This window comes from Furipterus horrens, unplaced genomic scaffold (genome assembly GCF_987537825.1).
Source record: "Furipterus horrens unplaced genomic scaffold, mFurHor1.1.pri manual_scaffold_4, whole genome shotgun sequence".
In the NCBI taxonomy this organism is placed as follows: domain Eukaryota; kingdom Metazoa; phylum Chordata; class Mammalia; order Chiroptera; family Furipteridae; genus Furipterus; species Furipterus horrens.
Window position 1 is genome coordinate 21506984 of NW_028327174.1, and position 27020 is coordinate 21534003.

At 48.4% G+C, this 27020-nt stretch overlaps 1 protein-coding gene across 1 annotated transcript in view; it reads right to left on the reverse strand.

Annotated features, from left to right (window-relative positions):
* VWF (von Willebrand factor) overlaps positions 1–27020 on the reverse strand; it is a 124531-nt gene that overhangs the window by 51683 nt on the left and 45828 nt on the right. The window contains exons 14-24 of the mRNA XM_090272686.1: positions 25584–25779; positions 24759–24974; positions 20755–20995; positions 17708–17805; positions 15207–15367; positions 7124–7227; positions 5794–5932; positions 4201–4335; positions 2110–2256; positions 808–948; positions 556–669 (exon numbers count right to left, since the gene is read on the reverse strand). Coding sequence (XP_090128812.1) covers positions 556–669; positions 808–948; positions 2110–2256; positions 4201–4335; positions 5794–5932; positions 7124–7227; positions 15207–15367; positions 17708–17805; positions 20755–20995; positions 24759–24974; positions 25584–25779 — 1692 coding nt within the window. The remainder of the gene's footprint in view (positions 1–555; positions 670–807; positions 949–2109; positions 2257–4200; positions 4336–5793; positions 5933–7123; positions 7228–15206; positions 15368–17707; positions 17806–20754; positions 20996–24758; positions 24975–25583; positions 25780–27020) is intronic.

The window sequence follows — 27020 nt, forward strand, 5'->3', positions numbered from 1 at the left end:
GGGGGTGGTGGATTTCAGGGGGGGTACTGGGTGGAGGGGAGCAAAGGGGGCAAAAATTGAATCTATTGTAACAATATAATCAATAAAATATACTTTTTTAAAAAGTGCATTATAAAAGAAAAAAGTAAAATGGAAAAAGAAAGAAAAATAAGGGAGGGGATTTTTGAGACAAGACCTAAGAGCACAGGGTTTTTTGAGGGCAGAGGAGAGGGCACTCAGGTCTGAAGACATAGTGAAGTAACAGGAAACTGAAATTCCTGAATCTTGTGCTGGAGACAAGATAATTCACGGGGACACAAAACCCTAAGACAGAATGCCAGAAGAGAAGCAGATGCCCAGAAGAGAAGAGAAATGACTTGCAGGCAGTGCTTTCCTCACAGCCTGCCAATTACCCTTCCCGTTTCCCAGTCCGAAGACAAGAAAGGGAGGAAAGAGGCGACTCGATGCATCACTTCAAAGGCTCCAAGGCAACATCCGCAATTAGAGGCTCGCACTCTGAGCACCCAAGCCACTGGCCAGCCCTTAGCATTCCCCTGCCTCCCCCGCAGCCCTCACCAGCTTGTTGCAGTCCTGGAAGATGTCACTGGTGAGGATCCTGCAGGAGGAATCCACCATGGTCTGCTTCATGATGTTGTTGTGGCAGGTGGCAGGGGACGAGTCCAGCAGCACCTGGGGAACAGGGAAAGGGAATGCAAATAGACCCAAATAGTCAACCCAGAAGGGTCCAGGGAACACTTTTCAATCCCTGCCACCACTGCAGTGCATACCACCCACCACCCATGGCCCACAGGGAGACCCCAGACATACCTTCCTGGTGTCAGCACACTGCGGGTTCACTTTCCAGGAATTTCCAAAGTCCACGGGGTCTTCCTCCACTTGGAGATTGCTGCTGGTAAAGTCATTGTTCTGGATGCCATCAAAATTCCCACAGAGGCCACACACCTGCTCCTGGTGGACACAGGTTGAGAGCATGAGCATTGCAAAGCTCAGGGCAAGTTCAGATTCAGGGCAAGGAGCGCTCCAGGCAGCAAAGGAGGCAGGCTCATCTGAGGAAGAGGATGGTGGAAGGGGGCAGAGAGGCAGACCCAGAAGGAGACCAGGGCGATCAGCAAAGCCTTGCCCTTGCCAAGGCCTTTTCCTGGCTGTCCTCACTGACCTCATTTTAAAGTTAGAGAAAAAAAGATCATTCTCAAAGAGAGGCAACCCACCCATGTCCCATAGTTGGCCAAGGGCAAAAGTAGGAATTAGGCAGCCTTGGCTCTGGTGTCTCCAGTATATGCCATCATTCTCCCCAGTAAGGAAGGGCCTGATCAGAGACAGAACCTGGTTGATCATTGCATCAAGGAAAGAGGAGAGGTCTGAGGAAAGAACCCACTAATCCTGCTTCCCTATGTGAAAGCAGGGAATCCCTTACCTGGAGAACTGCAGCCTGTTCAGAGCAGGCTGACCAGGATTCTGTGTATACCAAATGCCACTAGGGCTGACATAATATCTTATTCACGTTCGTGTTCACCTACCATAGTGTTGGTACTCAAGTCCTAAACAAGGAATTACTGAGTGAATGGAAACTATGACCTAAGAGCTATAGGCGGAACTGGAAATATTTGGCCTGGAAAAGAAAAGGTACTCTGCTCTTACGACATAGTTGGAGCCTTATCTTGGGACAAAGAGATGTGACTTATTCTATTTTGCTTCAATATGGAGAATTTGGTTTGGTACAATGGGTATAAGTTACTGGGAAACATGTAAGACTGTACCCACAGTTGGACAAAAGGCCTAACAGCCCTACAGTATGGACCCTGTCTCCTCCCTACCCTGTTAACTTCCATTCTCCCCTAATCCCTCCACTCAGGCCCCAGACATCCTTGCTCAGACAACCCCAAACATCATCCACCCTACAGTCTTTGTGTATACCTACATTCGCTCATCCAGCTACTTGTGTGACTCCCTCCCTCCCTTCTCTGAAGATGCTGCTCGCACAGACCCTTTTCAGACTAAACACCTTCCCCTGAGACGTCAAGAGGGGCAGGGTCTATCTCCTGCTACTCATGAAGCTGAAGAAGGTCACAATGACAAGTCACACACAAGATGAGGAAGAAGGCCACCGACCTGGTATGTCTGCTTCAGCACCACAGAGATGCTCAGGTGGTGGTCCCAGACCACAGAGAGTGCCTTGCCCAGCAGCAGAATGACATACCGGCCAGACTCCACCACCTCAAAGTTAGTTTCATCCTTCATGGGCCTCTTCACGTTCACCTGAAGGAGGACAAAGCGTGAGACAGGGAGAGGGAATATCCAGCTCTCTGCCTGCCCCACAGCTGCACCTGTCTCCATGGCTCTCCAGAACCATAAGCCATGTGCCCCATAAGAGCTTGTCCCTTCAGGGCCAGCACCTGCCTGGACGTTTCCATGTCCATTTCGCCTACCACTCTCCAAGAATCCCCTGATTAAGGGACAGCAAGAGAGGTGGACACAATATCAAAATTATGAGATTAAAAATACAGCAAAACCAACTAGCAGGAGATCATCCATCATTTCACAAGAAGAATCTTTTGACACTTGATCTTTTAATACATGTGGCCCCTAAAAAGGTTTTTTAATGTGACAATGACTTTAAGCATCTCCAAGCAATTGATTTAAAAACATATCTATCCCTATGCAAAAATGAGCAGTGGGCTCTCTCCTTTCCTTCCTCCACCTCCCACTCCCCAGAGTCACTGTCATCAAGAGTGAGAGCTGACGGAGAACAGAGAGGCTGAGGAGTTTGGGGCTGGCGGCAGGAATCGCGGATCTCAGTTTGCTGGAGTCTCACTTGAGCCCTTGACTGGTTGGGTCATTGCCAGTGCTAAATCCTCCAAGCCCATGTCAGTGGCTTGGCTATCTAGTTCATAAAACTGAGGCAGATGCTGGCACCCCTTTGCAAAGGTCCTCTCCTTAGCAACACACAACATGCAGAGCTAGTCATCTGCGCACACCTCCTGTCCAACATCGCCACTGTCATCTGTCCTAAGTACAGCTCTCCTTCGAAATGGAGCTGATGCTGTTGACTCACAGACAGTAGACCCCACTTGCTAAGCAGTTTTCTTCCATATGGAGGACAATTCACCCCCATCCCCTGACATCAGTGATGGGCGTTTGCGGAAGGTCACAATGCAGGCTGAGGCCATGGAACAAAATGAAGATACCAGAACAGGTGTGAGCTCAGGTCCTGGGTCTCCCTAGTACTAGCTAGAGTCAGACCAGTGGAACCAAAACTGTGGTCTAGGGATGGCCCTCCACTGCAGATGCAGATTCCTGAGCCCTACCCAGGCCTACGAGTCAGAATCTCAGGTTGAGCCCCGAATCAATATCTTACACAAGATCTCCTTGTGGTTCTCATGTGCCCTCTGAGAACCACATCAAAGCTCTTACTACACAAGGACTGCAACAGGTTACTGCTCTTTTGAGCTCTTAAAAAAAAAAAGATTTAGAAATAAAGATTTAAAAAGAAATGAAAGAAACAAAAAAAGATTTATCTGGCCCTAGCTAGTGTGGCTCAGTGGATTGAGTGTCAGTCGGCCTGTGAACCAAAGAGTTGCCAGTTCAATTCCCAGTCAAGGCACATGCCTCGTTGCAGGCCAGGCCCCCAGTTGGGGGTGTGCAAGAGGCAACCACACATTGATGTTTCTCTTCCTCACTTTCTCCTTCCCTTCCTCTCTCTCTAAAGATAAATAAATAAAATCTTTATTAAAATAAAAGATTTATCTGAAAAGCATTGAAAAGATGAAAGTAAAAATCCCCAAAGCACCATTATTTCCCAAAATATACATATTTTATGTGTGTATATATAATATATATAATTGTATTTTACATATGTTATGTAAACTTATATACAAAAGGGGAAGTCCTCCTGCCCTCCAGCCTCCCCGCCCTCCAGAGGCAAGCACTGATTCTTCCTGTGCGCATGCAGATGGACTTACACACTCTCCACCCTACTCTGCACCTTACTTTACTGCAATGGAGTCACGTTATTATATGCATCTGTAACTTGTTCCTACAGAACGTGTCACAGTCAGACGACAGAGCTCCACCTTGTGCTCATTCATGGCTGCACCATATTCCATTCACACAAGTTCTAAACAAATGCTTGACGCCTGCTCTTCACAAGCCAACAAAAGAACAAAGGGGGCCTGAGGCGGAAGGGATGGGGCTGGCACTCACCTCCCCATCAAACAGTTCAATCTCTCCTCCTTCCACCAGGATGGTGACCCGCTTCATGCATTTCACCGAGGGGTAGCCGCATCCCTCATTCCCCACCAGGATCCGGAAGGTCCCAGGGTTATTGCCACAGTAATCCTGCAGAAAAGAGGTGCCCAGAGAGAAATATTAGTCCTACCACCTCTCTCCAGATCAAAAACTCTGGTGGTGGGTGGTAGAGATTCGACTGGATGGTGCTGTTGCTGGTGCCCAGCATGCTTTGCATGAGGCTGCCTGGTGAGGCTGCTCCCTCCCAGCATGCTCTGCACGTGGCTGCCTGGTGGGGCTGCTCACTCCCAGCATGCTCTGCACGTGGTTGTCTGGTGTGGCTGCTCACTCCCAGCATGCTCTGCACGTGGCTGCCTGGTGGGGCTGCTCACTCCCAGCATGCTCTGCACGTGGTTGTCTGGTGAGGCTGCTCCCTCCCAGCATGCTCTGCACGTGGCTGCCTGGTGGGGCTGCTCACTCCCAGCATGCTCTGCATGCAGCTGGTCAGTCCCCTTATTCACTCCCACCATGCTCTGCACATGATTGCCTGGTAGGGTTGCTCATTCCCAGCATGCTCTGCATGTGGCTGGTCAGAGCACTGCTGGTTCTGTCCCACTCCCAGCATTCTGGGCAGGCATGCGTTCTCAGTCACCCTCACCGCCTGACCCTTGGGGCCCTGCAGCTCAGTCTCTGGGGCTGAGGCTCCTACAGGTTTGTGGCCCTCCTATGGGACCACACCAACCCCACCCACCCACCCAACCCCCTCCCAAGACTAGAGACACAGAGACCACATTTGTTTAAAGCTTCAGAGAGTTGAGCTGTCCTGTCCCTCATGAGAAAAGACCCCATACCTCCTTGCTTACCCACTATGATGTCAACCAGCAAGAGAAATTTATAGGAAGCCATACAACGGGGCCCATGCCTTCACTCATCAGCTAGGATTTCCAGGGTTCTTTCTCATTCTGCTGGGCAGTGTGACTTTTCTGTGCCCCCACCCGCTTTCTGCCCATTCTGAACTGCACCCAGTTAGAAAAGAAAATGTGGAGAATGCAACAGAATCGTAAGGTGGAAAGCAAACTCCAGGGGTCACTTCAGATGTCCCCCTGTTCAGGGCACTGCATGAGGCTGTGTGGGTCATTAACTGCACAAGCGTGCTAGCAAGGAGGGTAAGCACAGCCTGAAATTCAGCCTCACTCCCCTCCCCACTGACTGAGGAGGCTGCGTCTGCCAAAAGGAATGATGCCTTCTTCTAATTCTGTTTTGACACTAATTTGGGAAGATGGTAGCCCTGCCCCATAACTTAATCCCAGTCAACAAATGAGCTTGCGTCCTATTTTTATAAGTCTCCATCCAGGTAAGCTGAAGGAAGATGGGCAATCACTGTGAGTTCAAGCTCTGACCAGGCACATCTTGCAGGGGCTGGACCATCACTCCAGCGGAAACCAGCCCCAGAGTTGTTCCTATGGGCACAACAATAGACTCTGACCTGGAAACCCCCAGATTGCAGTCAGCACTGCCCACCCCCTCCTAAGGACAGACAGCACCCTCCCCCTTCTCCATCCCTCTCACCTGCACCAGAACATACTGGCACTCCCCGGGGAACATATATTTGAGCCCGTCGAAGGTGATGTAGTGGGCCATGCCAATCGTGGAGCACGTGGCATCACACACATGGTCTGTGCAGTTCCACTTCCGGTCCTGGCAGACACTAGGAACAGTAATGGCAAGGATGGGCAGGTGTGAGAGATGGGCATTGTGGAATGAGGAAGTCAGGAAGGAACACTGAATGTTCCGGGTGCCACCCAACCTCACAGGAAGCCTCAAGAAGTGGAGGATCTACAGCCTCATTGGGGGTGGGGGTGGGGATTGCAGTCGTGAACTGACACATTTCTAAAGCACAGCCCAGGAGGAGAGAGGGAAGCCATTACAAGAGGGAAACTGAGGCAGATAAGGGACTAGGTGATCCAGACAGCCAAGGGAAGAGACCTAGGTCCTCTGTAGACCATCTGCTTGAGTCTGCAAAAGCTCAGCCTGCCTGGAAGTTGCCTGAGAGAAGACACAGGGTCTCATATGAAACAGACACTGAGGGTGCATACCATCTGAGGCTAATGGAGAAAACAAGGAAGAACAGCAGAAAAGTTCTGAGTCAGGAAAGTTGTGAACGTCTTCTGCCAGGAGAGGTTTTGTGTGTACATAGTTATATGGTTAAATCTACAGTGATTTATTGACTGCCACAATGCCCCATCCTACCACCCAGTAACCAAAACTGAGATGAGGAAGCCCACACTGTGCATCAGAGGGGGTTAGCTCAGACTTCAAGCCCAAGAGATAGCTCAGTGCCTTCCTGTCTCCGTCCACGTGGGCCTTTTCATAAAGCTGTGCACAGCCCCAAAATCAAAGGCACAGTTAGTGAGCAGAACAGAGGGTGATGTGAAAGATGACCAAGGAGAAGGGAAAGAAAAACCAGCCACCCACACAAGGTCCCTCTTCAAACTGTGCCATTACCAGCACACTGGCTATATGCTTAGGGGGCAACATAAGGCCAGGATGGACCCTCCAAACTCCATGCCCTTTGGCAGCTTGGCCACAGGTGCAATGACTGACGTGGGGCAAGGTCCTTATCTACTCCAGGCCCCATCTCTCTGAACAGGAACACTAACCTCTAGTAGAGCTTATGTGCATGTGAGCACAGGCAATGATCAAGATTCTCCCCACTTTACAGAGAGGAAAACAGAGGTACAAAAAGAGAAGAGTAACCACATTCCCTCAGGATACTGGAGGCAAGTGCCAGAGGTCCTTGGCCGTGTCTTCCCCCACAGCACCTTGGCTTTCATCCCCACCTCCGCTGACTCCAACTGCAATGTCTCAGTTCCCACAAAAGCCTCTCCCAGGGCCTCACCAAGTGTTGCAGTCAACCTTCACCGTCTCTCCAGGGGCATACTCTTTGCCCCGATGGAAGCAGGGACACCTTTCCAGAGCCACACATCTGTTTTCATGCCGGACCTAAGGGAAAGCAATCGACAAGTCTTGGGGGCCACAGTGAGTGATCTAGAGCCCTGCTGGGAAGACTAGGGAACCCACGGCCAGCTGGGGCTTGGTGGACATGGGCACCCATCTACATGGATCCTCCCAACCTCAGCTGAAGGCACTCTCACCATCCTCTGCCCTCATCCCCTGCTGGGGGCAGTGACCTGGGACCTGAATGTAGATTCTTTGGTAACATGTGTCAAAAAACCTTGAGATGCCCGTATCCTTAGGCCCAGTAATTCCATGCAGAGAATTTCTCCAAAGGAAAAAATAGTTATGGACAAAGGTCAGTATAGAATTACTTATCATTGCAAAAAAAAAAAAAAATGGGAGCAACCAAATATTCAACAATAGAAAAATGATTAATTCCATTAAGGGCTCACCAGGTGATGGTGTTCCCTGAAGCTATTAGAATGGCCCTTTGGGAGAATCTTAAAAGATGTGAGAAATATTTATGCTGTTAATTTTTAAACAAGGGAGGAAAACTGTATATGCATATGGTCCCAATTATGAAAATATATATATACATATTTCAAAAAAAAGACAAAGGAAATATAAAAGTTGCTTCCAGATGGTGGGCTAGGATAGGGGAATTTTATTTTCTTTTTTGATTTTAAACTTTTTTTTCCAAGTGTTCTTTAATAAGCATCTACTATGTTTATAATTGAAGAAAATGGACAATATATTTAATAAAATGAATAAATCAAGTATGAATGCACTTAATATCCTGGAGGTGAAAGTTTAATGCTGGCCATAGGCAGAGACAGACCACAACCAGAGTCTGGGGGTTGTTCAAGTCCCACATGCACCCTCCTCACCCAGTCCCCTGGGATTCTGACACACCCTCCACAGGGGATGCTCTACTTCCCTGCACTCCCCCCCCACAAAGAAGTTACTACATGAGCATGTTATACTCCTCAGATCTGTTGGGGTCAGGGAAAAAAAGAACTAAGACCTACTGGCCCCACTCTGACCACAGCTTGAGCAGGCAGCCCTGGATGTCTGCTTGGGCAGAGCCTGTCCCAGGGTGATCTATAAGAGCCCTGGGCCACCCTCAGGTCAAGGGACCATGGGACTTTGGTTCTAGAGTGACCTGAGGGATGAGAAACTCCTTGCCTGGATGGCTCAGGATCTATGTGATCCGGTCACTCCCCAGACAAGCCTGAGTTCCCAGGGCTGGAAACTAGACAAAGCCCTGGCAACAGGTGTTCTTGGGCTGAACAAAGGGCTTTCAGGCCAAGGATCAGAAGCTAAAATCGTGTGTGTGTGTGTGTGTGTGTGTGTGTGTGTGTGTGTGTGTGTGTTAGAAGGGGATGGGAAGAATAGCCTCTACTGCTTCGCCATCAGCTTCAGCCAGCCTCAGTTGTTCTCCTGAGTCCTTAGAGGCTAAGCGAAGGGGCAGGATTGGGGCAGGGCTGTAGAGAGTGAGGAAAGTACAGATCAACCACATTCTTGGTAGCTCTTACAGCCTAGGACCACTGCTCTTGGAAGACAGTGAGCTGAGGTGCCCAATAGGGAAGATGGCAGCTTGGTAGAATCAGGGCAGGAATGAAAAAGTCTGTCTGCCAGCCTTCATAGGCTGTCACCGTTAGGGTTCACTCCCACATGCCCTCAAGCTTTGCCAGCTCGGACTGAAGGCCGAGGCCTGCCACCTAGTGGCTACTCTAAGAGTAACATAAACATGCATCCACTGGCGAACACCAACACTCACTCCTACTGCTAATGGAGACCAGAAAATAAGCTTCATATCGGAAACATCATGTGAGACAAAAGCGATACAGGATGCCTAGGGGTGGATTCCAGGAAACAGAGCCCTCACCTCAGCTCAGCAGAACAGGTACCGTCTCATCGCCTACAGCAGGCTGGACTGAGGGCTCCCTGGGCCCCTTGGTCTGCATGTTGGCTGTTTTTACCTCTCTTCCAGATAGTTAACCCACTGACAAAAAGTCCCGCACACCAGGACGCAGGTAGCCCCTCCCCTGGCCCAAGGCTGAGTCCTAGGCAGCCAGCCCCCCTCCCGTGGACATTAACCTCGGATCCCAGCTTAGCCACGAGATTATGCTGCCAGCTCCTCTGTGCTCCTCTCTGCCCTGACTCATTTTAGTAAAAAGAGATTACTAATTGGTGGATTACAATACTAAAATAAGACTGTATGATTTTACTTATATATGAAATCTAAAAAACAAAACAAATGAATTTTTAAAAAACACACTCATAGATGCAGAGAACAAATTGTTGCCAAAGGGGAAGGGTTGGGGAAAGGAATTTTTTAAAAAGGTCAAGGGAAATAGGAGATACAAATTTCCAGTTATAAAGTAAATAAGTCAGGGGGTTATAATGTACAGTGTAGAGAATATAGTCGATAATATTGTAATAACTTTGTACATGTCAGATGGTTACTAGATTTATCATGGTAATCACTTCGTTAGGTGTCTAGAACTTGTGTAACTAGGCTGTACACCTGAAATTAATATAATATTGTATATCAACTCTATTTTAATTTTAAAATAGACTTTTTGAGTGAGGACCACTAGAAAGGTGCCAGGGCAATGGGACTAGATCCATAAGTCGGAGATGGGGGAAGTGGGGAGACAAAGCATAACCTCAAAAGAGAGGAGAGGTTTCCAGGCCACACCTCAGCAGGAGGCTCTGGACTTGGGAGAGGAGATCAGATAACACCTGTCCAGCCAAAATTACCCAGGGAGTCCTGAAGCATTGCAGAAATTCGTGGAGAGAGAAAGATAAAGGCACAATGCAGGGAGTAAACAGGATCTAGATGAGAACTGTCCAGACAGGAAGGACAGGTCCGTATAGCAGTCCCAACTGGATTTTCCATCAAGTTCCTTAAACTTCACGTTTAAAGTAAGAGAACCATCACTGCCTAGGGTTTGTCCCTTTGAGACACCAAAAAGATAAGATGAAGTTGACAGATGTCCTTCAAATGTCAAGTTGACAAGTGTCCTTCAAAGAGTTCAGAATAGGCAGAGATAGTTGTCATTATTGTTCACCAAGTCATGACATCTTCACTAAGAATGGTTCACACTGAGAGCAGTGTGATCAGGTCTTGATCAGCTCCCAAAAAATCATGAAGTAGAAAAAAATTGGTTTTGTTGCTCTTCTCTGAAAAGGCCCCATCTTCCCCCACCCTATACATGAACACCATACTCCAGAATAGTTTTTGCCTTTCAACCGTCCTTTATTCATTCTCCCACCCCATCAATATTTCCAGCTCAATGCGGCTGATTTCAACTATATGTCTGCTAGGAAGAAAAAAAAATCTGATGAAACAATTCACACTAAGGTGTGAATGGCTTCCCATGAGGATTTATGAGGTTGTGGGCTTTTTTAAAGCACTTGCTTGTTAACTAAAATGAATTTATGCTTATTACATTTCGGGAAGCCTGGTGAGCTGATAAATTATAGAAAGTGTAGGATATACTTTTAAGACAGAAGGGCTTTCTTGCAACTGTTTAAGTGATATCTCACAGAATTTACAATGCCCATATGTGAAGTCCGCTCGGGAGGGGCTCCTGAGCCCAAGCTCTATATTTGAAAAACAGTGCCAAAATTTTTCCAGTCCTCACTCTGGGCCAGTGAGAAAACTGAGCATCAAAGAACGAAGAAAAGGAACACACTTCCCTGTTGCCGACAGGTTTCCTCATACCGGCAGAACTGGGCACCAGTTTGGAAATGCAACCACTAAATTTCAAAAGGTAAGTGAGACTCTCCCAGAGTGGTACTACATTTTTCTCCAGAGCACCTCGTGGCCCAGCCTCTGAAGGATCCGGTGTGGGAGTCAGGAGACCAGGATTTCCATTATATAAGTATGCATACTGGAATGGTTCTGCTTTCCTCCTTCTTCAGTCTCCTCCTGTGAGATAGGAGGGGTGGAAATCCTGGGTGTTGGGGGTTCCTTCTCATCCTGTCCCTTGATGGTGTTTCGAGAGAGAATTCTGCCTGTAGCTAGAATGAGGACTGAGCAGTGGGCGGTAGGTTGTGCTTTGCTGCCACCTTGTGGTGAAATCAGGTAATATTTTAACTTAAAGGCAATTATTGTAGTTGACTCAAGTATCTTTAAAGAAAAAGACGGGAAATTTTCTAGTGTAACCCCCTTATTTTATTAATCCAGTGGGCCTCAGAATGTGGACACTGAAGTCTCAAAAAATTTCTCCCAGTATCTACTAACTTCCTAGAGCATCTCTATTCATAATATGATTCATGGTTTTCTTCCATGAACTTCTAATAATAGCCACCATTAAATCACCACTTACTAAGCAACTTCCATGCACCTGCCACTGTCATATCCAGTCCTCCAAACAACCCTTCAAACCCAATTATACAGGTGACAAAAACCAGACACACAGATTTTAAATGACTTGCCACTCGATTAACAAAATGCCAGGAGCCGGGATTCTAACCTAGAATTTTGAGGCTCCAATTCAATGCCTTTTTTATGCTGCTTCTCCACCAACTATTTATGAGGGTGTTGACCACTTATCAACAGCATGCCCACCCCCTTGTTCCATGCAGAGACTCTTGCACCAGTTGCAGGAGCAGACGGAGTTTGCAATTTGTGGGGTGGACTGGAAAACCTCTGCTCTAAACAGATGCCAGGGCTGGAAAAAATTGCAAAAGGGTGAACTCTCTCCCTGCCCCCAACATTTTAAAGCAGGTACTGCTGGCCTTACAATGAACATTGAGAGATGCTTTGAACAGCAGCGTTCAACCAAGAGCGGCGCTGCTCAGAGTGTGGTCCACAGGCCACTGTCAGTTTGTGATGGTGTGAGCACAGAAAAGGAGAGAAGTTGTCTAGAAAAGTATATGCCAATTTGACTGAGTCATATAGCGTGCCTATTGTAGCCAATAAAATTAGGAAGGTCATACTTTGTATATAATTGCTTTTTGTTTCATTTTTCTGATCATTCTATTGTATTTGTAAGAGCTTTGGTCCACAACAGATTGGAAATTTATGAAAACAGGCCTTTCATGAGTTTCTCCTGTGGACTAGAGGAGCAGATGGATGCAGCCTCTGAGACTGGCCCTCAGTTATTCATGAAGACAACAATTAAAGCTGTTCCTACGATTCTGTTGTTAAAAATGCTTTTTCACACAACTCCTTCAGGCCCACAGCAAATGTGGGATGAAGGCAGAACAGAAATTATGGGTCCATGTTACAGGTCAGGCAACTGAGGCTCAGAGAAAAAGTAACTGATTAAGCAAGGGTGAGGATCCAGAAAGTTGTGAAGCCTGGATGGAGAACATGGCCTTCTGACCTCTGTTCCTACTCAGGGGCTCTTTCTGCTCTTAGTAGATCTGCCCACGCCTCCCCAGGAAAGAAGTACATCCTCCTCCCCCCTCCCTTTTCAAGTCCTCAGAATTCCCTAAACCCTCAGTAACATGCCACAGCCTCACCACCTTCCACAGGGGACAGGCTGAACAGAGAAACACCCTTGGGAAGAATGTCTGCACTGTCAGATGAGCCCAAACAGGCTGTTTCCAGATCCTTTTTCTTTGCATTGTGTCCAGGAACATGTGTCCTGTGCAGCAGCCAACATGCTGTGCACTTAATAAATCACCCAGACTTTCCTGCTCTGCCAAATCTGGCCTCAGCAATTAGCACATTAGTCAGCATCACAATGAAGCAGTTGTGAAAATAACCCAACCTCTTATACCACGAGCTTTCAAGTTTACAATCCCCTGAGGGTGAGGTGAGAGACACCTGCTACATGACAGATACCCAAGGACTGCCTATGCCAGAGGCTTCAGGAATGCCAGCAAGCTCCTAACAGTGTGTCTACATCCTGTACTTGAGGTCTTGTTCTCCACTGGGGATTTGGGACCATAATGCAATTATTGTGGTTATTCATAGTTAAGACTATCTGTACTAGTCCCTTTATTAAAATTTAAAAGTTCATTGAAAAGAGTCCCTGATGCTGGACATAGCTCCTGAAGGATGTCTCTTTTCTTGCCAGAGCCTCCTCTGATGTGGGAGAATTTCACCTCTCGGTATGGTAAAGGGACAGTCAAAATAGGGGGTCCTTGGGGTAAAAGGAGCAAGGTAGAAGCTTGCACTCCTCTGTCCTATTTCTTGCTCTTCTCTTATTTCTCCCATCCTTATAGATCTCCTTGAATAGCCACCTTTTGCTAAGGCAGCAAACAAGACCTTCTAGTTTTGGGGTGCTCCCTGGTCAATCTCTAACTCCCTCATTAGGAAAGACAGTTCCAGAATCCTAAGAGGCCGAGACAGAGGGGAACACCCAGGGAGAATGAGCAACAGCTAGTCTCTCTGTCTTGGAGAAGAAAGAGTTGGTTGGAGGGCCACTGGCAATGGGTCCAAGTGCCCTCCACAGAACACCGGCAACACCCGTGGCCCAGGACACCTCTCCCAAAGCTGAGGCCTGGGCATCATTAATGCCCTTTTCAGCTCATGACAGCCATCCTGTCCCCTCCTATTTTGGTCTCTATAACCCCTGCCCCTCACCACTCACTTTGGGTCTGGGGAACTGTAGTCAGGGGAAGCAAGAAGGAAAGGTGCATTTTAAAAGGAAAAATCCAGAACCTTTCCTGGTTTTCAGGGTGATAAGAATAAGATGTGTATAATATTTTTAACTCAAAACAGCCTAAGATGAGGCTTGGGAGGAAGTTTAAGGAGTGTTGGGCATGCTCAGACCATTGTCACCACCAGGAGGCACATAGGAGCCAGGTGGCTGCAAACCACTGTGATCCCTGAGAAAGAAGACACGTACTAAGAACGGCTCCTCATGGCCAACTGGGTTCAAATTTAAAAACACACACCCAGAACCTAGCAGTCATTTCTACACAGGGGCCTCTCACACCAACTGCACTTCATGGAGAGGCCTGCACGGAACTCCCTGCCCGCACTATGCTTCTGTCATCTGAGCCAGCCCTTATAAAGGAGTTTCTGGAATTTTATTCTAACCAATAGGATTGAGGCTTTCCCCATCCAATCAGAGCTGCACAGCTCTGACCAACCAGAGCAGCTTTATTCTGACCAATCAGAATGGTGCCTTTTAGACCAATCAAACTGTGAGGATTTGGACAAACCAGTCAGGGACCAGGGGCGGGGACTTCTGTGCATATTAGCCAGCTCCCCTCTGGCTCAGAATGCACTCTTCCCTTCCACCAGTGGCTGAAGACTGTGTCTCCCTGGCTGAGCTGAAACACTGCAGATGTCTTGTGAGAACAGAGCAGAACGGAACAGAGCATCAAGGAGCAGAGCAGAGCTGTCTAGCTGGAGCGGGGTCTGGCCCCAGGGCCGCCTCACAGCCATGCTGTTTGCACTGAATAAAGCTGCTTCTTCCTCACACCCCAAATTGGGGATTCTTGTTGGCATTGAATTGGCACCAACCACCATCAGTTGACACCACCATGCCTTTGACTACACACGGAACCCCAGCCTCGGAATCGTGGAATGTTGAGTGGGCCAACATCTCACAACTCACTTTGCAGATAAGGAAAACGTGGCTCCGTGTGGGAAAGGGGTGTGTTGAACACATGGCTTGCTGATCGCATGGCAGGGACATCAATGTCTTCTCGTGAAATAGAAAGCTGTACACATACAGTATATGCAAATCATATGCAAATATGTGTGTGTGTTCTCTCATCTTCATACAATGGAATGCAGCCCTTGGGAAAATTATAATGGAAATGCCTATTTTCACTTGTAAGTATTTTCTGGAAATTCTTGCTTTGCTTCCTAAGGCACCTCTGCACCAGGTATTTTTGTCAGCTCCCACCAGGATCAAACCTAGCCACTTTTTTACCATCTCCCATCCTGATTTTGGCAGCTGACTCAGCCACAGAGGATCACAGCCACCCCTGTCCCCGTCAACACCACCACCCCTTTACAATCCAGATTTAACTCTTGTTTCTTTATCTCTCTGACTGCAGGAAAATGGAAGGTGGCCTACTCCTGGCAGCAGTGGGGGGCTCACCATGCCCGGGGGGCAGAGGCAGCCGGAGACGCAGCCTATGCTCATGCACTCCAGGTCGTAGTTCTGGCAGGTTTTCGCACACTCGAGCCCTTCAGCCCGTGGGTTGTCAGCAGGACACACCAGCTTGACCATGGGGGGCCGGCAGGACAAGCTCCTTTTGCCTTGAAGATTGGAAAATCAAAGAGGCCATCAGTGATGGAGCAAATAGACGTACCTTCTACACTGTTCTTTGGTCCCCACGTGCAATCACACAGTTCCAGAGACACAGAGCTTCCCATTCCCTGGAATGAGGTGCTGCGTAGCCTCCTGAGCCAGGTTCCCTGTGTGGGACCAAGATGGCAGCCTCATCTACCCCACTGAGCTTCTGACCTTCATCTACACCGAAGGTGTCTCTCCTGATCCCGGCATCCCTCTGATGGCCACACTCTCCAACCCCCTTAATCCTGCTATAGTGGGTTGCACTGAATCAGGGATGCATGGCAGAAATGTCCAGAACCAAGCTTTAAAGAACCTGGGTTCAGGTGCTTAAAAGGAACCTCTGTGGGTCCCAACAGGGCATTCCTAAAATTGTTACCACTAATTTAGTCACAAAAACTTTAAAGAGGCCTCTGCTAACATGTCATCCTTGGCTTAGCCATTGGCCATCCCAACGATTCTATTTACATTTGCAACATTCCATCCCTTGAGACTCCCACCTGCCCTCCCTGCTTTGCCATTCCCCACCTGATCACCATCTGATATCACCATCTGATAGACTATATATTTCACTTAATTTTTATTTCCCACTCCATCCCCTCCTCAACTTCACACACTAGACCATGTACTCTGTGAAGGCAGGGATTCTTGTCTACTTTGCTCATCACTATCAAATTTCCTGACACGTGGTAGGTATCAATGGCTGATTGAATAAATGATGACGGCAAATGACAGACACGGCACCTTTCTTCCAAAAATCCTGATGCACTTCATAGCATTTATATCTTACTATATATACCACTTACAATCTCCTGAGGAAAAGAAAGCCAGAATCTTCGGCCTTATTTTTATAGGGAAACTTCTGTTAGGAAACTAAAACTCTAGAAGGTGAAATGGCTTTTACCAATCACACAAAATTCTCGGGATTTCCTGACTTTGAGAAAGATGATCTCTTCCCATGACTAGACTAGAAGACTCTAAGCAAGAGGAAGAGAGACCCAAGAGGCAGGATAAACAGAGAGGGCAGGAGTGTGAAAAAGATGTTGCAATGAAAAAGCATGAGGAAGAAAGGCTTTAGTGACCTTGAGATTAGCTATAGGCTGAATGTTTTGGTCCCCCCAAAGATCTATATGTTGAAATCCTAACCTCCAATATGATGACAATATGAGGCCTTGGGAAGTGATTAGGTGATAAGGGTAAAGCCCTCATAAACGGGATTAGTGCCCTTATAAAAGAGACGCCACAGAACCCCTCAGTCCCTTCCCTTACGTGCAGACACAGTGAGAAGGCATCAGCTATGAACCAGAAATAGGACCCTCAGCCAATCAGGCTGGCACCCTGGTCTCAGATGTCTAGCTTCCAGAACTGTCAGCAATAAATTTCTGTTTATCAGCCACCCAGGCTGTGATATTTTGTTAGAGCAGGCTGAACAGAATAGGACAAGGTCATCAGTTTTGGTTTCAACTGTGAGCCACCCCGTGGTTGGGGTTTTGTCCCAGCTCCTGACTGAGAGATGGTCCCCAGTCAGTCACATCAGGGAACCAGACTTCTCGCCCATAGCAAGCTGGAACACAAACACATGGCACAGAGCTGGGCCACTTGGAGAGGGGGGCGTCTTGAAGAAAGTGAGAGGCAGAGAGAGAAGAGGTCAAGCTAGAGGTTGAATATAGCCCATTTATCTGTCTAAAGGCACTCTCGCCCTACTGGGAGGTCCTCTCGAAGCAAGGATGATCCTTCTGGGAGCCAATAAGGCCCTCCTGTCCATAAATGTCAATATGGTTCCACCAGTACCAGGTCAGCTCCTTCTCCCTCTGAGCCTTGTCCTTAAACCGTAGCAGCTATGACAACCTACAAAGTGAGAGCAATAGGTCCAGACTGCCCTCTTCCAAATCTTTCTGAGAAGCTTTCTAAAGATGTATCCTTGACAGCAGGTCCTTAGCAAAAGGAGGCCATAGAAGGTGGGTGTTTTCATCACATTCAAGGCCACCAACTCAGCCACAGCTGCTCACTGGGCTAAGGTCACCAAGGGAAAACTAGAGGTCTCATGGAGTCCATCTTGCAGCTAGTTCTGTCTTTCCCAGATCACAAAATAAAATTCCTCCTGCCTCAATATTGGATTTACACATGCAAAGAATAGCACGCCCGTCCTGAAAGTCACTCACACAAACAGAAACTGTGGCAATCCTGCCCCATGTCTGAATGGACATGCACATGAGATAGTAGCCCAGCTCTCTCCCCGTTTCCACGCCTCTCCATGCGTGAGAAGTCTGGGGAAAGAAGAGCCCTTCCTGGTGGCCAGTACTCACTGCGGTGAGGTGGGGAACCGCTGAAGACAGCATGCTGTGGCAACAGGCTTCCCGGGGCTCCACTCGTGGTACAGTGCATAAAGCCATCCTCACAGTAGCTGCGGAGGAAAAACACAGCCCAGCTTTGCAAGAGCAGCTACAACCTCCATCTCTATTTCCTCGCCTCCCACTTATTCTCCGGGTTCCCAGACCCATCACGCCTCTGAAACACAGCTTGCTATGGCCACCAAATGACCTCCATGTCACTAAACTCAATGGAACTGTTTGCAGTTCTTTTACTTGATCCCTTTCAACAGTATTCATCACTGTTATCTACTCTGTTCTTCTGGAAAAAGAAAAAAAAGTCTCTCCTGGTTTTCCTCCTACTTTCCAGGTCGATCCTCCTTAGCCTCCCCGTACTGCTCAGCCCCTCTGTGGGATCCAGCCTCGCTTCTCTCTGCTTCTCACACTGTGGGTCCCACACTGTAGCATCCACAACAGAGATGACTCACAAATTCACATTAGCAGCTCGGTTCTCCCTTCTGAACCTCGGACCCACATGTTCAAAGGCCTGTGAGATGTGAGAGCCACCTTTTGTGTCTCAGACACTTTACACTCAGTTTGGTCAAAACTGAACTCGTGACCCCACCAAGCCAGTCCTCCTCAGGTCTCTGAGTCATTGCATGACACCGCCGTCCATCACATCCAGAGTCACAAACGAGAAACCCAGGGATCAGCTCTGACACCACCTTCTCCCCACCCCCTACATCTGATTCATCACCAGGTCCTTGGACTTTGTCTCCAAAGTAGCTCTGGAATTCATTTTCACTCTGTCTCCACTGCCATGAGCCGCTGTCACCTCTCACCCAGACAATGCAAAAGCTTTCTAACTGATGTCTCCACGCATGTTCTTGCGTTTCTCAAAAACACACTCCTCTTGGCAGCCCAAGTATCTTTCTAAAACCTAGATCACAACCCTGTCTGGAGTCCTTCAATAACTCCCCCTCATTAGGCGTTAGGATAAAGGTCAAATCCCTACTATGGCCTCCCAGGATCCGTGTGATCTGACCCTGCCTACCTCTCACCTCTCCAATCCCATGGCTTTCTTTCAGTCTTGAAGTTGTATTGCTCCCTCCAAACACAAGGGCTTTTACACACACTGTTTCCTTTGATCTAATGTCACTCCTGCCCAACACACACACACACACACACACACACACACACACACACACGTACACGTCCTTCTTTGTCCCCTCTCCATTTCAAGCTTTCAGAGTCCAAATACTTCTTCCCCTAGAACTCACCATATTGTAACTTAACATGTATTTGAGTTTTTATTTGATTAACATCTCTCTCTCTCTGTCACTGGACTCTAAGAACCAGGAAGGCACAAGCCATGACTGCTCTTGCCCTCCATTATATTCCCAGCATCCAGCATAGGCTTTGCATTAGGGACTCAATAATTTTTTTTAATTTTCTTTTATTCCTACCCTCCAATCGCAATCTCATCCCCTAACATGTGTATCTACTTTCCTGGTATCTAGTCTTCTAAATGGCCCCCATGGGGATTGATGAGCACTCCTGGTGTACCAGTACCTCAGCTCCACCTACAAAGCCTGCCTCCCATCACTCCACCCCACCCCTGCTGTTAGAATCCTCCTCAAACTCAGGAGTTGCCCCTTGCCTTGAGTTTTCCCCAGTTCCTCCCAAATGAAAGCAATCTTTTCCTGTTCTGAAGAAGTAGTCTTTCCTGTCTCCGATATGGTGAATCTACCAAATATAGTTATTTCATCTCAAAGCATTGGTTGTACCTACTTCCTGCCAGAGCTGTGTTAGGTGTTGGGGATCAGGACCCAACATATATTATTTATTCTTGGGATGGTCACAGTCTAGAGGGATCTACTACACATGTCACTGAAATCCAAGTCCAGTGACCACAATTGTCTTAATACAAGTCTAAATAACCCGCTTTGGGTACATGAAATTGGGTGGGGCTGCAAATGAATCTCACTGGAATGATGAGGAAAAGCTTCATACCAAATGTGATGTGAAGACCTTGTTTGGATCTTGATTTGAACATACCAATTATAAATAAATATTTTGAGACAATCAGAAAAAAAGTGAACGTGGATTGAATGTTAGATGTTATCAAGGAATTATTGTTAATGTTTAGGTTTATAATGATATTACGGGTTAAGATTTTTAAAGTGTTTATCTATTAGAAATACATATTGAAGTATTTTCAGATAAAATGATAGAATAGCTTGGGTTTTCTGTAAATTATTCTAGCCAAAAAGAGGAGGAGGGAATAGATAAACTAAAAATGGCAAGGTGCTGATAATCACTGAAGCTGGGATGAATGCACCAGGGTCCCTTACACTATTCTCTCTCTTTTATGTCAGTTTGAAATTTCCCATAATCAAAACATCTTAATTGCTCTCCCTAGTAGACTGTCAGATGCTTTGGGGCCCACACTGTCTGGTTCATCTTCAGATCTCCCATCTCTAGCCCAGTACCTGAGGCACAGCAGGTGCCAGGAAGTGTTTGCCCAACAAAAGTTCTGCTACAAATGCCATCTGTGACCATGGCAATCCTTCTGAAACTGGCCATGACAGGTGAAGGGCTGCAAGAAGCAGGCACCATTTAGAGCTATTTCTAAGGAACACACACGAAGCAAGTCAGCAATGTACCACTGAGGCCACACTTCTGTGATGTATTTTCTCCTGGTTCAAACATTTCGACCTGAGACACTAATGAGAGGTGGAAGGGGAGGGAGACAAGGAGAGCTCCCATTTCCTGATCTAGAAAAGGGAAACTACAACCCAGGGCAGGGAAATGGGGGCCAATACATGGTAGTTGGCAATAAAGCTCAAGAACTCCTACCGCCAGCCTGCAGTTCTACTTTCCTGCGTAGTAAGAAAGTCAGAAGACCTAGGTGAAGTCCCACCTCTGCCCTGACTTCCTGTGCAACTCTGGACAAGTCCCTTCCTTTCTTGCAGCCTCAGCTTACCCATCCGTGAAATGAAGGACTCAGAGGACCATTTCCTTACCCTGGTGTTTGCACTTACCACATGGTGTGATGGTCTGAGAAGATGTCTTCGGGCTGGAAGATCTCACCATCATAGTAACAGGGGCACTGGGCCTTGGGAACGCAGTCTCCCCTCTCATCCAGGTAGAGCCCTGGGGGACAGAAGCAGCCCTCCAGGCAGACCTCATTGCATTCCTCATCCGGGTAAGAGAGGGAGCGGCAGGTCACGTTGCAGGGGGTCCCACACTGTAGGTACACCTGGTCCTGTGGGCAGCTCAATGCTAGGAGAGAGGGGAGGGGAAGGAAGGCCTCAGTGGAAACACTGAGATGACAAGGACTGTAGTTCTAGGGCCTGGAGTGCCACCCCACACAACTGTGACCCCCACTTACATCTGTATAGTCACTGCTTTTCTTTCCCACTATGAACAGAAGTGTATTTTTATGCTCACAAATGTCTGTTATAATTAGGGATGCACACATTTTTCTCTGTTTAACCAGAGAGGCCATGCTTACTCATCTCTGAGTTCTCAGAGCCTGGGACAGAGTAGAAATCCTGGTGGGCAGTGAAGCCATGGATATTTAAAAAAAAAAAACTAGAATTGATGGGCAAGGGCATTTTTCCCGTGGTGATAATAACAATAATGGCCATGATTTACTGAGTACCTACTGTATACCCTGCTCTTCATACAGGTTCTAAGCCTTTTATGCCTCTCTCGGTGAGTTAGATCTCATAACCCCCTTTCTACGGGTAAGAAAACTGACACTTAAGCTAAGCAACTTGTCAGGGTCATGCCCTACAGGAAGAAGCAGAGGCAGAATTTGAACCCAGCTCTCCGTGACTCAAAAGCTCATGCTCTTAATCATTAGGCTCTAAGAAGGAAACATTCCATCGGGAACCAAGCTTTTGAAGGCACACCAGTCACAAAGAGCAGAGACACTCTTACACCTACTCCAGCGAAGTGAACAGCACCTACCTACTCATGGCCTTCCCTCTCCCTGGCCTCCCACATGGAAATAGCACAACAGACAAAAGCCAGAAGGACGTGTAGCAAAGTGGCAAAGCAGCTAAGAGAGGGGGCTCTGAAACCCAAGTTCCTGGTTCAAGCCCCAGTTCTGCCATTAGTTAATGATGAGACTTTCCAGCGATTTCCTCCCTGGAATGTAATAACAACACCCACCTGGGTTGTTGTGACAGCTAAGTGAGCTAACATGTTTAGAGCAATGCCTGGAATGTGTTAAATGGTCCGCGCCGTTATTACAGTATGATTACTGGGGAAACATAGCCCCAGCTGAGCAGGCTCTAGATGGGCCTGGTGCTCCTGGGAAAGGTCTGGGCCTGAGAAGAGCTGGCCTTCCTGGACACTGGCCAACACAGAACCCACTTTCTGTGCTTACAGCAGTCTCATGACACTCCACCACCCCCAATGAGGAGATTCTTTACTGGGAGGTGTGGAGAGCAAAACGCTTTCCTGTTGCTGATCAGCAGTTGTCCAAGAAATGAGAACCTCGCTCTGGGGACACTCCTCCTGGGACCATCAGAATCCTTCCCCTCTCTGTTAGATTCTGTTTCCCCAGTGAAATCCACTGGCAGAACACTTCACAGAAGCTGTAAAAGAAAGCCCTGCCTTGAGCCTCAAAAATGAGGGTGGGGGCCTCTCCGGAGTCCCTGCAGCCTCCGCCTCCTGCAACTGCTCTGCGCTTGGTATTTGAAGGCAGCTGGGGAGGAACGGGTCTCTCTAACCATATTAAACATAGAGTTTTTTTTCCCTGAACCAGCAGAGAGATTGGGTCATTGTATAAGTATTCAGGGCAAGGGTGGGTTAAGATGGGGCGAGTTGGGCAATAAAGATGGAAATCACTTTCAAACCATCGAGACCATGATGATAAGGGCACATTTCACCCATTAAGGAGCAGCTGGACCTAAGCACTGCTTTTATTCTCTGACAGAGTGTCTCTAGGACTGGCTTGGAGCCATATTAAATTTTTCCTTCCCTAGAAAAATGCACATCTCCGTTTAGGAGACATTTAGTGTGCTCCCACTGCATACCAAGGGCTGTGCTCAGCTCGGGGATGCAGAGATGGTAAAACTTGGTCTCTGCCTTCGAGAAGCTTATAGTTCTGTCTTCCCAAAGGAAACAACCAATTTACAAAGAAAAAAAAATGTGAGTGCTTCTCCCGAATCTCCTCACAACATCCCACAAAGTAGCTACATGATTAGTTCTTGCTCCATGAGTAGTTCCCCAGTTAGTGTGACCTCTTGTGGATGGAGTCAGTGGTTTAGGGAGCTCTGTTTGTCTCTCAGGAAGAGAAACAATGAACCCAAGAGTCTTCCCACCCTCCTTGGGCTCAGAGGAACTCTGGCCAGCCTTTCCTCTGGTTCACCTCCACCTAAACCCATAGAGACAGATTCCTCTTCCCACCACCCCGCACTTTCTGCCATATCTGGAAGCCTCAGGAGTCAGGGCACTCTCTGACCCAACCTCAGTCCCGGCTAACGCTGCTATCAGTGGAGGTTAAGAACAGTTGCTCTTGAGCAATAAAGAATATTTCCGTAAGTTCTCAACATTCTAGGAGCATGTCCTAAACTAGGGAATCCTTTGGATGCTATAGTACACTGTTAATGCATAATTTCTAATATTGTTGGACAAGCAAAGCAGATTTACAAACATAACATCATTTACCCCTCATTAGGTTCCCCTGTTTCTAAACAGCAAACACTCTTGAGTACCTAAAGTCTGGACAGGCGAAGTGAAGGGCTCAGGGTCACATAGCTGGGAAGTCATAGGCAAGTAGCCAACAAGGGCTCAGCCTTGGTTCATCCAGCTGCTAGACTGTGACCTGCACCGTGCCAGAGCTAGAGGGGCTATGGGGCACAACTGCAGGCATCTGTCTACATGTCCCCTTTTGTCCTTACTTGTGTCTCTGCTCCTTTTATGTGACAGTGCTTAGCCTCAAAACACAAGTTGACTCAATAAAGCCCGTATCTAAACTTCTCTTCAAACACATAATATAAGTCCTTCCATCATTTCTCATAGCTCTTATTTTCCTGCTTTTGTCAAGATCACTGACATTTTTGTTTCCAAACACATCTACCTAGACCTAAAAATCAGACTATCCACTACATCTTATCCTTCTGGAATACCCTCCTCACTTCTACGCATCACTACTACTATTCCACCATTGGAAACAACTCCCTTCTGCCAAAGCAGGGGTGGGAGGGCAGTAATCTTTTAAAAGCCTAATTGAGTACACTGCCTCCAGAAAGCCTTCCTTGGTTGCCTCTTCAGTAGCCTAATTATCATTTCACTCAGTGTGATAGGGACCTAGTAGGAAAGCAGTCCCATCTGTGTCTCAAAAGGAAGGTTCAGATGCTACACAATTACCATTTCCTGACCACACTGGGCACTCAGCAAATGTCCCCAAAGCAACACCAGTTACAACAAAAGGTGAGCACAATTCAGTCACTCAAGGGACCAGAGCGTGGGGCTGATTCCAACTCTGGTGCCAGGAACTTAACAGAGCAGGTGAGACTCTAAAGTCAGCTGAGGAAAATGATGTCATTCCATTTCATATAACTTTATACAATGTCTGAGATATGGGCCAGGAGTCCATCGATGATTTACCTGAAGTTTAGAGCAAAGGATTGGTACATGCCTATGCCATTGCATTCACTGACCCTGCAGGGAGGCAGAGAGCCCCTCACTCAGCAGTCTGGACACACAGGTAGCCAACACTAGGTGGCAGCTGCTGGGCAGGGACATCAGTGTTCTAGGCCTCCAGGTAAAGGGTCCACCTTGCCCTCCTGAAACGGGTCTGGAAAGGCTAGACTGTCCTATGGGCGAGCCGGTCCCCACCACGGTGTCTTGCTGGAAGATGGGAAGGGAAAGCGGCTGCAGATGCAGATGAACTATTCGCACACTGCATGCTTGTCAGGACGCAGGAATGCGCAGACAGCGCTAAGAGCAAGGGCACGAACACGGAGGGCCTCCGCGGCAGATTCAGTGGGGTTTCCAGGAGGGGGTGGCAGGCAGAGAGGGCACCCACCGCAGAAGCTGGGCTCGCGCCACGCGACGTGCACGCCTTTCCGGGCACAGGCGGCGGCGTAGTTGGCCACGGCGTTGCACAGGCAGTCCCTGCCGTCGGAGCAGGAGCACACGTCGTAGTGACAATTCTGCAGGTAGGGCAGTGGGCTTACGGCGTGGTGACAAGCCTCGAACTTGGAGGACGTCAGGAGAGAGCATGCCTCCTCCGAGAACTTGGCTGTGGGGGAGAGGGGGAGGGGAGAGAGGGGCAAGCGGGGCTTCATGGGAGGCATGCTCCTCTGAAATCCTTATCCCAGCTGCTCCCTGGGCAGCATATGCTGCAAAACACCTCTTGGCTCTGGGACTCTGATTGATCTTCCAAAGCCAATGCCCTTTCCTAACTGCGTTGTCGTAAGGACATAACCAGCTGTACTCCAGGGTACGCCCCCCGACGGAAGGGAGAGTTGTTCCAGGATGGGCTGGGGAAGCGGGGGACGTTCAGGTATGGCTGAAATGCTGCCGCAGATAAATCTGCAAGTGGCCACGCAGCGCATTTGTCTGACGATCATTTAATTCAAAGTGTGGGGGATGCTGCCATGACCGGCCGAGAAGGTCCAGGGACGGGAACTCCAATATGTGCTGCTCTTTTCTTTCCGGGGTTTGGCCCGCGGAGGGCGCCCAATAAAGGGATTGTGAAGAATAAAGAACGGGCCAGGTGCAGATAAGCAAATGCCGCCGGTTAAAGCCGAGCACCTCCCCCACGCCCCCCAGCGGGGGCGCCCTGCCGCGTGGAATGCATCCAACAGTGGGGACCTCGCGGCGCTGCGGAGTCCCCGGGCTCGCGTACCCTGGCGCGGGTTGAGGTTGCACGGGTCGCTGTGCTGCTTCCGCAGGTCCTCGCAGTCCCCGCGCAGCTTCCAGGCGTTCCCGAAGTCCTCCACCAGCGGCTCCACCAGGCCCGCGGGCGTGCGGAAGTCGTCGCCCTTGTTGCGGTTGAAGTTGCCGCACAGGCCGCAGGTCCTCCCCGCGTAGACTGGGGACAGCTGCGGGGAGAACAGACCACCCTGGAGCCGCTGCCGGCAAAGGGGCCACAGCTTCCTTTCGCTAGTGAGATGGTTTTAATCAAAAATGCCCCCCGGGTGAAAGGTAAGTAAGAAGTTAGTAAACCGCCTGCAGCTAAGCCCTAGGCTGCAGAAGAAGGAAAGCTACGTGCAATATCCTTTACCACCAGCTCCATCCCCAGTATTGAATCTGTTAGAGTCAGAGACCTGTTGCTCCTGAAGGGATTTTAGAGAACACCCAGTGATTTACTGATGGCGACAGAGTCCCTGAGAGGGAGAGGGATTTGCCTGAGGTCACAGAGCAGGGACCAGTAGCCAGGTTGAGCCCCCTCGGTGTGCTCTCTGCCACCCTCTACTTTCAGAGCAGATACCTGAGCCAATGAGCCCTGACAGCCACCGGAATCAAGTGCAAAATCAACATCTTTATACTGAGCATTCCTATCCGTCACACATGTGGGTCAAGCAGGCTCGGGCGATTGTGGTTCAAGTCCTCTCAGAGCTCACATTTGGTGACAAACACCATCTCCTTATCTGTATTTATCTCAGCTCCTGAAAAGGCCATGAGCCAAGAGGACTCTAGAGGTTGTGATTGGAGGAGGTGGGGTCACTGAGCACTCTGGAGCAGTCTCCTGAGGGTGACCTGGAGGGACCTTGGGGTCAAACTCCTTCTGATCCCAAATTGCACACACAGGGACAACATTGGGAGTCGAGCCTGCCTCTCACACAGCACAGCTGGGGGCATCTGCTGGTGTCTGGAGAAAAGGTCTTGGTTCGAAGACAGGGCCCCAGAGTCCTGCCTCTGGCTCTGCGTGTCATTAACACAGCCCGATGAGCTCCCCGTGTTCTGAGACCCTCATGCACTTGGCACGGGCCCCATGTGGTCATTCTTTGTATGACCCCTTCCAGCTTCCAGCTCCAACTTAACCATATGCAGGATGATCAGTACAGTGAAAGGTCCCAGACCCATAAAAATGTACCCAGGTAAATGTCATTAATGGGGAAGAGAATGGAATAATGGTTCCCTGTTTGCTTCACAAATACCATGTTGCCCCCTTAGGCACCTGGGCCTTCCCTGACCACCCTATTTAAAATGTAACTCCCCCTGACCCTGGCACGTCTTGCCCACTTCTCTGCTTTATTTATCTCCCCAGGATTTGTCACCTTCTAATAAATGATATCATTTAGTTGTTGGTTCCGTTTATTGTCTATCCCCCCCCCATTAG